The sequence below is a fragment of the Diabrotica undecimpunctata genome, chromosome 8 (assembly GCF_040954645.1).
Source record: "Diabrotica undecimpunctata isolate CICGRU chromosome 8, icDiaUnde3, whole genome shotgun sequence".
In the NCBI taxonomy this organism is placed as follows: Eukaryota; Metazoa; Arthropoda; class Insecta; order Coleoptera; family Chrysomelidae; genus Diabrotica; species Diabrotica undecimpunctata.
In genome coordinates, this window is record NC_092810.1 from 25,344,196 (window position 1) to 25,357,363 (window position 13,168).

General features: G+C 32.1%; 1 protein-coding gene across 1 annotated transcript; it reads left to right on the top strand.

Moving 5' to 3' along the window:
* Positions 1 to 54: 54 nt before the first annotated feature.
* Positions 55 to 12,471, top strand: LOC140447301 (developmentally-regulated GTP-binding protein 2). Its single transcript, XM_072539890.1, has 6 exons — positions 55 to 224; positions 275 to 432; positions 494 to 656; positions 3,783 to 3,934; positions 4,062 to 4,327; positions 12,122 to 12,471. The coding sequence occupies exons 1-6, from the start codon at positions 161 to 163 to the stop codon at positions 12,408 to 12,410; spliced, it is 1,092 nt and encodes a 363-aa protein (XP_072395991.1). The 5' UTR covers positions 55 to 160; the 3' UTR covers positions 12,411 to 12,471.
* Positions 12,472 to 13,168: the final 697 nt, after the last annotated feature.

Below are 13,168 nucleotides of genomic sequence, written 5' to 3' on the forward strand. Positions count from 1 at the left end.
GTAAAATGAAAAGAAGAGACAATTTTGACATTGACAAATCTGTCACAAAAGACAGATGGTGATGGTGGACTGTGGAGAAATGTCAAGGGTAGTGTGTGTGGATTATTAAATTGAGATATCTTAATTTTTAAATTAAAACAAGAATTATAAATATTTAAACATGGGTATCTTAGAAAAAATCTCGGAAATAGAAAAGGAAATTTCAAGAACTCAAAAAAATAAAGGTAATATAGAAGATATTGTGCAAACATTCTTTCTAACCTATTTTTTGTAGCAACGGAATACCATTTGGGTCTTTTAAAAGCAAAATTAGCTAAATATAGATCACAATTATTAGAACCATCTAAGAAATCGGAAAAGGGCGAAGGGTTTGACGTATTAAAGAGCGGAGATGCCAGAGTTGCACTTATAGGGTTTCCTTCTGTAGGAAAGGTAACAAACAGTAACTTGTGTTTAAAAATTGATGTTATGTATTATTTTAAATATGTTTCAGTCTACGCTACTTTCTACGTTAACCAAAACTGAAAGTGAAGCTGCTTCTTATGAATTTACAACTTTAACTTGTATACCAGGTGTTATAGATTACAATGGTGCTAATATACAACTGTTAGATTTGCCTGGTATTATAGAAGGAGCAGCACAAGGAAAAGGAAGAGGTGAATGTTTAGATTATTATTTATTTATTATTTAATTCTGCAAAATTTACACACTTTTGTTATATTAAATTGGCTAGAAATCACACACAGATAGAATTCATCATGTCTTTCTCGAGAACTAAGCTTCCAATACCATTTGTTGTGGAAAACCCGAGAAATCTGTTTAGAAGGCTATTATTTTACAGTATATAGGATATGTGGTTCACCTTCACTTAATCTAATAAAACTTGATCTATATCTCTGAACAAATAAATGTGATTTATCTCTGAAAATCACTTTTATCCAGTGGTCAATAGTTCATGATCAGTTTTTTTGGCCCATGTTACGTGTTTTTTCAGCATTTTCTGTGCTATTTCTTTTTCTTTGCTTTTCTTGCCTTCCGACCAAATTCTAGAAGCCTTTTCTATACAGTTGAGGTGCACACTTCAACATCATAGTCCAATAAATCCCTTTGAAGGTCTGTGTTTGTCTTTCTTGGTTTTAATTTGCTATTTCTTATTAGAATTTTATCAGTTCTTGGAGTTGTTTTCTGTTTGTAATAAAACAGATGTTAACAAATTTTACTAAATCCATTATTCTTCTTTGAGGTTAAAACATCCAGGAAAGGTAATGCATTATTGTATTAAATGATAAAAAATAGTGGATAACATTTACCACAGAAAAGGAAAATAGTTTTTGCTGTCTAGATCAAGTGATTTTAATATTTCCATCAGTTAATCCTGTTTTATTCTATCGAAAGCTTTATGTAGTATATATCTAATACAAACCAAATATATACCTGTTTATACTGGCTTGTTTGACATTTTCTAGAAACAGATAATAACATAAATCCTGTATCTTTCAAGGCCCCTGAAAGGGGAAGGGAATGAATGAAAATCTCGAATAGATGTAACATTTGTCCAGTCTTGCTAGATCTACCTGAAATTTAAGACAGTCCTCAGGGGATGATATTGAGAGGTAACATTTTAGATCATCTGCGAAGCATAAACATTTAGCAAACTTGAAGCACTCTAAAATATCATTGATAATTAACACAAATAGCCAAGGTCTCCAGGTGGGATCCCTGTGGAACTCCAGAGGATTGGAAATGTTTTTAGACAGAAAATGATTTACTTTTACAGTTTGGAATCTTTCAGACAGATAACTAGAAAACTATTATAATAATATTCCTTGGACACCAGCTATTTTTAGCTTGTTTAATAAAATTTTATGATGGTCCCTGTTAAATGCCTTAAAACCTGTGTAGACGGCCTGTGCTTCACCACCCTGATCTAGGTATCTGAAAGATAATCAATAAATGTAATTGAATTCAAATCAGCTGATATCTGCTTTAAAAGTTCAAAAGTCCCAATCTGTTCTACCATAACTGTCAAACCTAATGTTGATCTTTAGTAAGTAGCTACTATTTTCTAAATAATTTTGGAATTGAACTAAGATTACAGACTGGCCTATAGTTAGATACTCTGGCCTTGTTACCTGATCTAAAGATAGGTGTTGTATAACTAATTATTTCCAAAATTCTGGATATATTCCTGATGCAAGGGATTCATTCAAAACTACAACATTTCAGAATAATAGGTGGAATACCATCAGAACCTGGATCTTTATTTACTTCAATATTTGGCATTTCTTCATAAATTGTTGATATAGGTATGCAGTAATCTGATGATTACAGACAAATGAAATTAAGTGATGGTCGACTTTGCGGGTTAACATTTTTGTAAGTATATACTGACTGAAAAAATTCTGCAAATAGGTCAGGCAGATCTGGACCCAACTGGCATTGTTTATTATTAAAAAATAATAGAGGTGGTAATTCATTTCCATTTTGCTTACTCTTAACAAAGTCCCAGAATTGTTTTATATTTGGTTGGTCCATTAGCGAAGATTCAGATAAGCTCTTGTAGTAGATATAATCGTTATTTAACCCTGGATTCTTATATTTTATATGAGCCTTCTTCTTCTATATTGTAAGTTGTTTTACTCTGGAGAAAACCATGTTGGAAATTTTCTTGTTGATACTTTTTTTTATGGAATAGTAATATGAATAAAAAAATATATGACATCATAAAAAACATTAACCATAAACTGTTTGATGTAATAATAAATCATCCCAATGTACCTGGCTCAAACCGTGATTTATTAATGACAAATCAGCTGACTTAAAATCATAATAACGTAAATCATTCTGATGACAGCTTACATTGGTGTGATCTATTGAACTGTTAATTTGGATGTTGAGTGGAGGATGGTAGTTATAAACTATTACTAAGGTTTCATCACTGAAGTAACGATAGTGTTCACATCCATCTGTAGTCAATACCAGATCTAATATTCTATTCATGTTATTTGGAACTTTATTCACCTGATACAAACCCTGGTATGCACAACAATTTGCCAGTATAGTGAAAATGTCACCCATTTGATTATGTTATCCCTTGTTTACCACTGGTACTGAACATAATTCTTCTGTTAACCAGGCGCAGTAGGGCAGGTTAAAATCACCACAAAGCCAAAGAGATCCTTTTTGATTTTCCAGAATATTATCCACTTTTGTACCAAGACTACCAAGTTGTATTTGGTTATTGGAGAAATATAGACTGTAGCAATTATGATTTTATCATGGTCTGATCCTACTTTAACAAATAATTGTTCAATATTCTGTGGAGAGTGTTTTATGGAACTTACATGACTTTTTAATACTGCTATTAACACTGTATCACCACTTGAAGCAGTACTAGAATTTTGGCTTCTATGACTTCAGTAAATAATATAATCAGACAATCCCAAATCACAGTCACTAATGTTTCAGTTAATATTATGGAATAATTATTTGTGGCAACATTTGCTTGAAATATGTTCATTTTAGTTTTTAATCCACATAAATTTTGATAAAAGTTTCTAGTTTTTGTTTTGGATAGACCTTGGATGAACCTACAATATCCCTCAACATAGCTCAACACTTGTCATCATAGCACCGCATCTGTTATTATAACTTATATACCATATACTGGCATTTTATACAAAATTTCATTAGAAAGTACTTTATTTAGTTATTACAAATAATTTGCAATTAAGTGTTTGGTGAATTTTATTTATATTGACTGAAAATATTTCTTATTTTAGGGAGACAAGTAATAGCAGTTGCAAGAACAGCAGATTTGGTTCTTATGATGTTAGATGCAACTAAAAAGGATGTCCATAGATCGTTACTAGAAAGAGAATTGGAGAGCGTAGGAATAAGACTCAACAAACAAAAACCTAATATTTATTTTAAGGTAACATATTTTAGTTATTTTTTTCCAACTTGTTTCCTTTTAATTTTTTTGAAGTCTACATATTTATATGCAACTATATTAATATTACTTTCATTATGTAGTAAATTTATATAACTGTTAATTTCAGATAAAGAAAGGTGGTGGCATTTCTTTTAACTCCACTTGTCCATTAACCAAAATAGATGAAAAACTAGTGCAGATGATATTACATGAATACAAAATTTTTAATGCTGAAGTTTTATTCAGAGAAGATTGTACCGCTGACGAACTAATAGATGTTATTTGCGCTAACAGAGTATATCTACCATGTCTTTATGTTTACAACAAGATCGATCAAATCTCTATTGAAGAAGTCGATAGAATAGCTAGACAACCTAATAGTATAGTTGTAAGGTGAGTTTTTAATGTGTGTTTTTGTTTCAATTCCATTGCATAATAAGCGATGATTTGTAAAGACAATGAACTTTACTTTACTTAGTAACAAGGCGATTACTCAATACTGTTGATTACTGTAAATCCTTGTTAAGACCTTGTTACTGTAAATACTGGTATTACTTTAAAAAATTCAATGATCTGCTATTTCAATTCATGCCATTACGACTGCGCAGCATTGCTTAATTATCTAAATAGTAGAGGATTACAATAAAACTTATTTCATCCATTTATTGCATAGTGGTGAATAATAACATTATCTAGATTATTTTGTACATATAAATAAAGAACAATTTTCGTTAAGTACCTTCTTCATTCAGAAGATTAGAAATCATCAAAGTTATGCATATTTTCGAGACTGCTGCTCTAGATAGATGATTATTGCGGGTATTCAACCATGCACGTAAATTTTTGTAACCAGGAATGTCTTCTTGTTCCTGCTGTTGTTCTTCCACTTATCCTTTCTTGCATTATCAGTTGAGGTAATCGATATTATTTTCTCTCATGATATCCCAGGTATAGTAGTTTCCTCTTTTTAATAGTCAGTACAAGTTTCTTCTATTTGTTTTGTTCTTCCCAAAACCTTGGCATTGTTAATTCTCTGCACCCATGAAATTTGTAATATTCTGTGATACACCCAGAGCTCAAAAGCTTCTATTTTGCTTCGCATTGTTTTTCTAGTGTCCATAATTCCATGCTATAGTACAACACTGACTAAATATAACCTCTCATAAGCCGTTTAGTTTTAAGCTGAACTATAAAATACTGCTCCAGGTTTTTTCAATTCGGATGTTTATTTCAAGAGAACTGTCCACGTAATCAATAAAAAGATTACCTAAATAATTGTACTTTCTTACTTTTGTTACAAGCATAAATGTGGTTTTGTTTGTGTTTAGTGATAGTCTATACTCCTCACTTTCGCGACTGCATTTATAAGCGCCTGTAGTCTTAAAGTGTTCCAGCTCTCAGCACTGAATCATCTGCATATCTTAGATTGTTAATTGTTTTTCCATTATTTTTAATGCCATATTACTGACTAGCCCAAGCTCTATTCATAATATCTTCCAAATACATATTGAAAAGCATACAAATCTGACGAAACAGAGCTACGCGATAGAACTGCAGACAAATTGTAGGTTACTAAAATAATACCTGGGGACTGATACCAAACATCAGTGATATATATGGTTTAGTACTTGGGTGGAAAAAGACAGCTTTGCAATCTTCTGCCACCTCTCTCATCTCCATACAAAGAGAAGTGCATCTAATCTAAGTCTTGAATAGTACAGGAACTGCATCTTTGGATGTTATCACAGGTCTCCCCCGCTGGAATTATATGTTTCGGTGGTAGCCTTTATGACCATGCTGAGACTTAAAGCAGGCAATACTTAGGGGCCAAATTGTATATTGAATAGTCATACAAATACCACCGGGACTATACTTGAGGAATCCATCTTTCAGATGTACTCAGATACGATGACACCAGAACGAAACTTCACTGAGAATATTAGCACAATTATACCATCTAGGGAACAAAAAGTCCCAAACATTAATGGGGACTTAATATGGTTCACTGATGGATCTTAAACTGCGCATGGTACTGGATCAGGAGCCTTTGGACAAACATGTAATTATAACAAATCATACAGTCTAGGTCAATATACAATTGTGTTCCAGACTAAAGTTTTTGCTTGGCAAGTGGCTGTTCTGGTGGTAAAGAACCCACTAACCAAATAAAAATTGGTAAGGTCTCAAAAACCTGGCAAAATACAATAATAGTATGAGTGCTGGGCATCAAGCAAACAGACAAAAGAGGGAATGTAAAGGTAGTGGGGGCAAAACTATTGTTAGACAGAAAGAGCCATCTTGAGAGGCCACATTAAACAAGGAAAGAGAGTCTCTTTCCTTGTTTAAGAAATTAAATTTAGTTCGGTTTTGTTGTTGTTGATGTTATTGTTTGTCCCAACTGTCACATGAAAGATTATTTGTATTTTCTATTGAAGTTTTTTAATAATTGTTTTTCATTTTAGACTATTATTGTTATTATTTAATTAAAACTTTATTGTGTTCTAGTGTTAAAAAAAGTATTTTAAGTGTATTATGTATTAATATTATGTATTAATATTATGTAAGATAACAAATAAATAGATAAATTAGAACCCCTACACCACTGTATGATTAGTGTGAAGTGTCATGAAATTTAAATTTGGCGCATTTCCGGATATGTCCGCCATCAGCGGCCACTTTTTTGGTCTCCTTTTCATAACGATTAGATTTCCTCTTTTGTCTTTTTGCTCGATGGTGCTGGGTCATGAAGGAAAGCATTATTCTTCATGGAAATTAACGAGTAGATTTGTTGGCAAAACAAGGCTCGAGAAAAATTTTTCTGGGCTCAGAACCATTGTGTGACATCACCAAATATGCTGTAAGAAACGAGATTCAGAACTGGTTGATGTTACCGGTGCGTAATGGACCGTCAACAGTCCCTTGCCATTTTTATAGTCATAGTCATAGTCATCTTTATTGATCCTTTAAGACATTCAAAATAAATGTATAGGATACGTCACTACAGAATTTGGTATAAAAAAACATTAATGTATATAATACAATATTCACAGTGTAAAAAAAATTGACAAAACATAAAATATATAAAATAACATTTTTACAAGTAAATATGAAGCTATTGCAGTTTGTCCTCAAGATATTCATTTATAGAATAATATGCTTTTCTTAAGAGTAAATCTTTAACATTTTTTTTAAATTTAGAGATAAGTGGTATTTCTTTCACAGCTTTCGGCAAATGATTGTATAAGGTCAGTCCCATATATCTGAAGCAATTTTGAAATTTGGATGTTCTGTGTTTAGGAACTCGTAAAGATTCAGCACTTCTTGTATTGTAGTAGTGATTGTCTGAATTTACTGGAAATGTATTGATTTCCTCTTTGACATAAAGTAAACATTTATAGATATATAGGCAGTAGAAAGTTAAAATTTGCTGTTTAATAAAAACTGGTTTACAAGACTGTTGATAATCCAAATTAAAAATTTTACGGATAATTTTTTTTTGGTTAATGAACACCTTGTTACTATCTACTGAGTTCCCCCACAAAATTACATTGTAGCACATGTGGCTGTAAGCAAGGCTATAATAAACGTTCATTAATGCCGAGATGGGTAGTGTGTTTTTAATTCTAGATATAGCATAAAAAGCTTTATTCAATTTCATGTTCACTGAATTCACTTGCTCTGGCCATTTGAGATTACAATTAATGAATACACCCAAAAACTTTGTAGAGTGAGTGGAAGATAACATATTGTTTCTATCGTGGATGGTTAAGATATAGTCATATTTAGATGAGTTGTATGAATGAAAATAAATAATTTGCGTCTTGTCAATGTTTAATATTAGTCTGTTGGTATTACACCAGTGTATAAAGCAGTCAACAACAGTCTTCATTTTCATTTTTAATTCCTCTAGTGTGCGTGCAGAGACTATTAACGAGGTATCATCAGCAAACATTGATATTATAAGTGCCCTTATGTGATCTGGTAGGTCATTAATAAAAATTAGGAATAATAATGGTCCCAGCACGGATCCCTGTGGTACTCCTTTATTTGTCGTGTATGGTTCTGAGCTTGATTCTTTCATCTTAACAACACTCTTCCTGTCACTTAAGAAATTGATTATCCATTCTAGAAATATCCCTCTAAAACCAACGTTATATAATTTATTGCGAATAAATGTTATGTCTAAGCAGTCAAAAGCACGTGATAGATCAAAAAATAGTCCTGCCACGTGGTTTCTACTATCTAATTCTACATAAATACGCTCAAACAAGCTGCATGCAGCCGTGAGTGTTGACTTTTTTGATCTAAAGCCGTGTTGGCTTGGAGTTAATAAATTGTATTCTTCTATAAAATTTAACATTCTGTTGTATACAACCTTCTCTATTACTTTTGAAATTATGCTAAGGACAGATACTGGTCTATAATTTGAAATATCATGAGGGTCATTCTTTTTGAAGATTGGAATAACTTTTGCCATTTTAAATATGGATGGAAATTGGCTGGTTGTTATTGAGAGATTAACTAAATGGGTTAAAGGAATCGATATATGATCACTTATCAGTTTTATTATTTTTACAGATATGTTATCAATACCAGTACTAGGCTTATTTTTTAGTTGATCGATTGTATTTTTTATTTCAATTGGAGTTACGGGTAAAAAGAAAAATGTTTTGTTACACATTTTTGAGGTAGTACAAGAAGGTAACGATGTGCCAAAATGAGTTTGAAGATTGTATTCTGTAATTGTAGCAAAATATGAGGCAAACGAATTAGCAATATCACAAGACTTGGTAATAATTTTATTATCATAATGTAGAATAATATCAGACCTGTTCTTTTGCCTACCAGTTTCACTGTTTACTAAATTCCAAATTGTTTTTGGTATATTGTCAGATTGATTAATGAAGTCACTATGAAAGTTTTTTTTAGTATTTATTAATAGAGAATTATATTCTTTTTTTGCCTGTTTATAGGTATCTTGAGACTCGAGACTCCCTATATTTTTTGCTTTCCAGTGTAGATTTTTTAGTTTTTCACTAGCGTGTCTTACCTCATTTGTTACCCATGTAGCCTTATTTGTTTTGTGTGCTTTATACCGTGTTTTTATTGGACAATATAAATTTAGATTGTAATCTAAAATGCTAACAAATGAATTTGTGGCATATTCAGCATTCAATTGTGAATAAACTTCATCAAAAACTGTAGAAGAAATCCCTGCTTTAAACATCAGCATATTTTCATCTGACATATCCCTGTAACTGATGGGTTTTTTTATCTTTTTTCGATACTTTATTGGCTTGCAAATTTACACTAAGTGAAAATACTTTATGGTCACTGAAGTGGCCCTCGAACACATTTGATTTATAAAGATGTGGTTCGATATTTGTCAATATGTAATCCAATTTTGTAGATGATGTTTTACCTACTTTATCTACGAAAACTCTTGTAGGAGCCTCAGATGTGACTCTCAGATTATAACTTACTAAAAACTCGTTAAAAGATTGCTTATTATTACACATGACAAGATAATCAATGTTTAGATCCCCACAAATATAAATATCATGATATGACTTACTGCATAGCTCCAATATATTATGTAATTTACACAGAAAACTCTGAACTTCTCCTGATGGCGAACGATAAACACTAATAACACAAATTTTCCTATTGGCTATATACAGAGAAATCGCACAGCACTCACACACCATTTCTTCACTAAAGTTAGAGACATCTAATGTTTTGAATTTAATATCAGTTTTGATGTAGATGATGGATCCTCCATGGATATGGAACTTTCGACAAAAATAAGAGGCGATGTTGTATCCATTCAGGGTCATAAATTGGATGTTTTCTTCAGTACACCAATGTTCTGATAGACAAATTATATCAGGTGTTTCCTGCAATGTTAAGACTTCAAGTTTGAGTAACTTATTTGTCAAAGATTGAGCATTTAGTTGCAATATTTTTAAACAACTGTCTGGTGATGATAAAAGTAACGTTTCTCTTGGATTTACTTGACTAAAAAAGAGCCTGGTCTATCTTCTCCAGTTGACAGACCTCTATTATGATGCTCTCGATCTAAGAATATTCTTCCTAACCTAAAGTTAAATCGTTCAATGCCAATTTTTTTCGGCCAAAAAGCAGGATTGTAAATTTCTTCCCTTAAGTCAGGTAGTACACCTATCATAAAACATTGATTATCCCTTCTTTTATGGTCAGTTGGTAACAATTTTACTTGTATATTCTCACAGTTTGTCTTAGTTATTATGAAACTCTTGATGTGGTCCTCATTTACACTATCCGGAACTTTTGAGATGAATAGCCACAATTTTTTGTCTGGTTTTTCGGATTTTCCATGGAAATCCTTATCATCAATTCCAGTTCCCATTATTTCCTTGCGTCTTGTTGTCACAATCTGATATCCTTCATCGTCGGCTTTATTCTCTGAACTCTCTGTTGTGATATGATTAAGATTTATTTTTGTGCTTTCCTCATTCTCAACAACTAAATTTGTAATGTAGTCACATGTTTGTTTGGTTTGAATTTCCATTAATTGTGCATTTAATTTGTTTGCAGTAATTTTAGAAATGCCCTGTATATTGGAATTCCTTTCAACATGTTTGGTGTTTTTATCATTAAAATTTTTATTTGAGTCAGTTTCATTGTTTGTTTTGTATTTACAATTAGTCAACTGGACACTGGCCGTCTTATCTTCATTACCTTGAGTTTTTATTAAACCCTCATTAACAGTTGAGTTGGGTTTTTGTGAGATTCTGGTTCTGGTTATTTCTGATTTCAATAAATTTAATTTTTCTAGCAAGTGTTCATTATTTGATTTTAATAAATTATTGTTATTTAATAATAAATTGTACTTATCATCTTTTTCAGCTAACAGCCTTTTTAACCACTGATTTTCTATCGCTATGGCACTAAATGATTCGATGGGTTGTCCATCACTATTTTGGCAACAAATTACACGTGAATCTCCTATCTTGAAGAATTTCACTTTGTTTTTCACAGCACATGAGATGTGATAACTATTTCCACATACTATACAAACGAGTATTTTATTAGGCTTAGTTTGACAACATTTAAATGTATTCTCTTCAAAATCTACCTCTTTTACTACAGAGAGAGGTGACGGCACATTTTTACTTTCCACCATCTTGGATATAATGATGGATATAATGATGGATATTGGATATACAACTGGGAGTAGTAAAAGATCCAGTTGCCAATATTACCAGCATCCAGTTCCGATAAGGTTCCAGGGAGTATCCATCTCTTAAGAAGGGAGCAATGTTAAGCCAGCTTTTTCTATGCCCCTGGTCGAAATTCTGAGATCTACAGCTGTCTTGACGTCGCGAGAATTCCACTGAATTCTAGAAACATTTCGAAGAATAAACCAGACTATAATATAAGGGCAATTATATTTTTTAGGAGTTAGTCTGATAAATATATTTGTACTGTTACATAAAAAACGTTAAAAATCTCTAGTATTTTAGTACATTGTATTTATTGTTTAATTTACATGTTCAAAATATGCACCACTGCGGTTCATAACGTTTTTGCAGATTATTCAACATATTTATAAAGATTTCTGGATGATACAAAGATAATTGTTGCTGCGTTTTGAAGACTGTAAGATCCAATCGAGAACACGTTCTTGATTTTGTTGCTAAGAACTGATTTTAGATGACCTTAAGAGCCTTTGCGCTGACACAACACACTATCAGTGTTAAGAAATTTCTAAACGACTGCTAACATCGATATTTTTTAGACACTTGTTTCAAACTTGGACCTTCGTCCATTACCATATGAGCGAAAATAAGTTACTCAGTTTACTCGTGAGTTATAAATGAGGACGAAAAAGTATTTTTTACAAAGAAAATTGAAAGTCGATCGCAACGTTAACAAAAGAACATGAATGACACTTCAAATTGCTTCTACGCCCACCGGATTCTTCATATGTGGTCTCCAGATTGCTCACCCTTATATAAGCTCCAGGAAAATAGATTTTAAATAAATGTACCGGCTATTGCAGAAACGGGAGTGTATTTTGAAACCAAAGAAAAAACTGTTTCTTTAGTCCCGAGGATTATTAAGTGAACTGACATATTGTATCATTTCTAACGCCGATAGAGTTTATTCTAATTCTGCTTCTCTAATATTTTTAATAATTTTTAGTTGTAACATGAAGCTGAACCTCGACTACCTTCTGTCGACCCTATGGGAATACCTTAGTTTGATAAGAGTATATACAAAGAAACCAGGCCAGCCACCAGATTTTTCGGACGGACTTATTCTGAGGAAAGGAGTTAGTGTAGAACATGTATGCCATGCGATCCACAGAACATTAACTCAACAATTCAAGTATGCTCTCGTCTGGGGTACCAGCACCAAGTACTCTCCACAGCGTGTTGGTACCAGTCACGTGATGCATGATGAAGATGTTATCCAAGTTGTTAAAAAATAAAGTGCTTTTTTATTGTATGGTTATTGATAATATTAATTAAAATTCTTTTTTTTTAATTAAATTTGTGTTTTATTTAGAATTTTGACAATGATCCATTATGAAAAATGTATAAAGACTCTTTACCTTCAATTAGAACAATAGAAGAATGCGTTGCTGAATTCAGATGTGGTCATAAAAGTCTTGAACGCGATCTACGTGATTGGCGTTCAAAAAGTACATAAAAATTAGCAATCATAGCATAAAATATGCTATGCAGAAGTCCTAAGGATCTCATGAGGCAGTTTAAACTGATTTTTGAATGTCAGAAAGCTGTGTATACAATGAGTAAGGCTTTATCGAACATTAGAACATAAACATATGCAAATGTGACATTTCAGCAATATTTGTAGTGTTTTAAATGGGTTAAAAAAAGATTTTGTGCTTTGTTTTATCACTACCAGTGAGACTAGCATTATCATCATAACCGATATTAAAAGCAAAAGACTGGCGAGTGATGGAAATCCGAGGCGAGCTAATACCCAGAAAATCTGCCAAGACAGAGTTAATATCAGTTTTTTGGGATACAAAGGATTTGGGAAACTTGAATTACCTCCTAAACGAGTATAACAATAAAGTCAGATTATTATTTTAATCTTTTCGACGAGCTGTGTAAAAATTCGTGAAAAAATAATTGGTTTATAGAAGAAAAAAAAAACATCTTTCAATCATGACACTGCACTTTTTTAAACAGCGAAAATCTGTGAAGTAAAGTACGATTT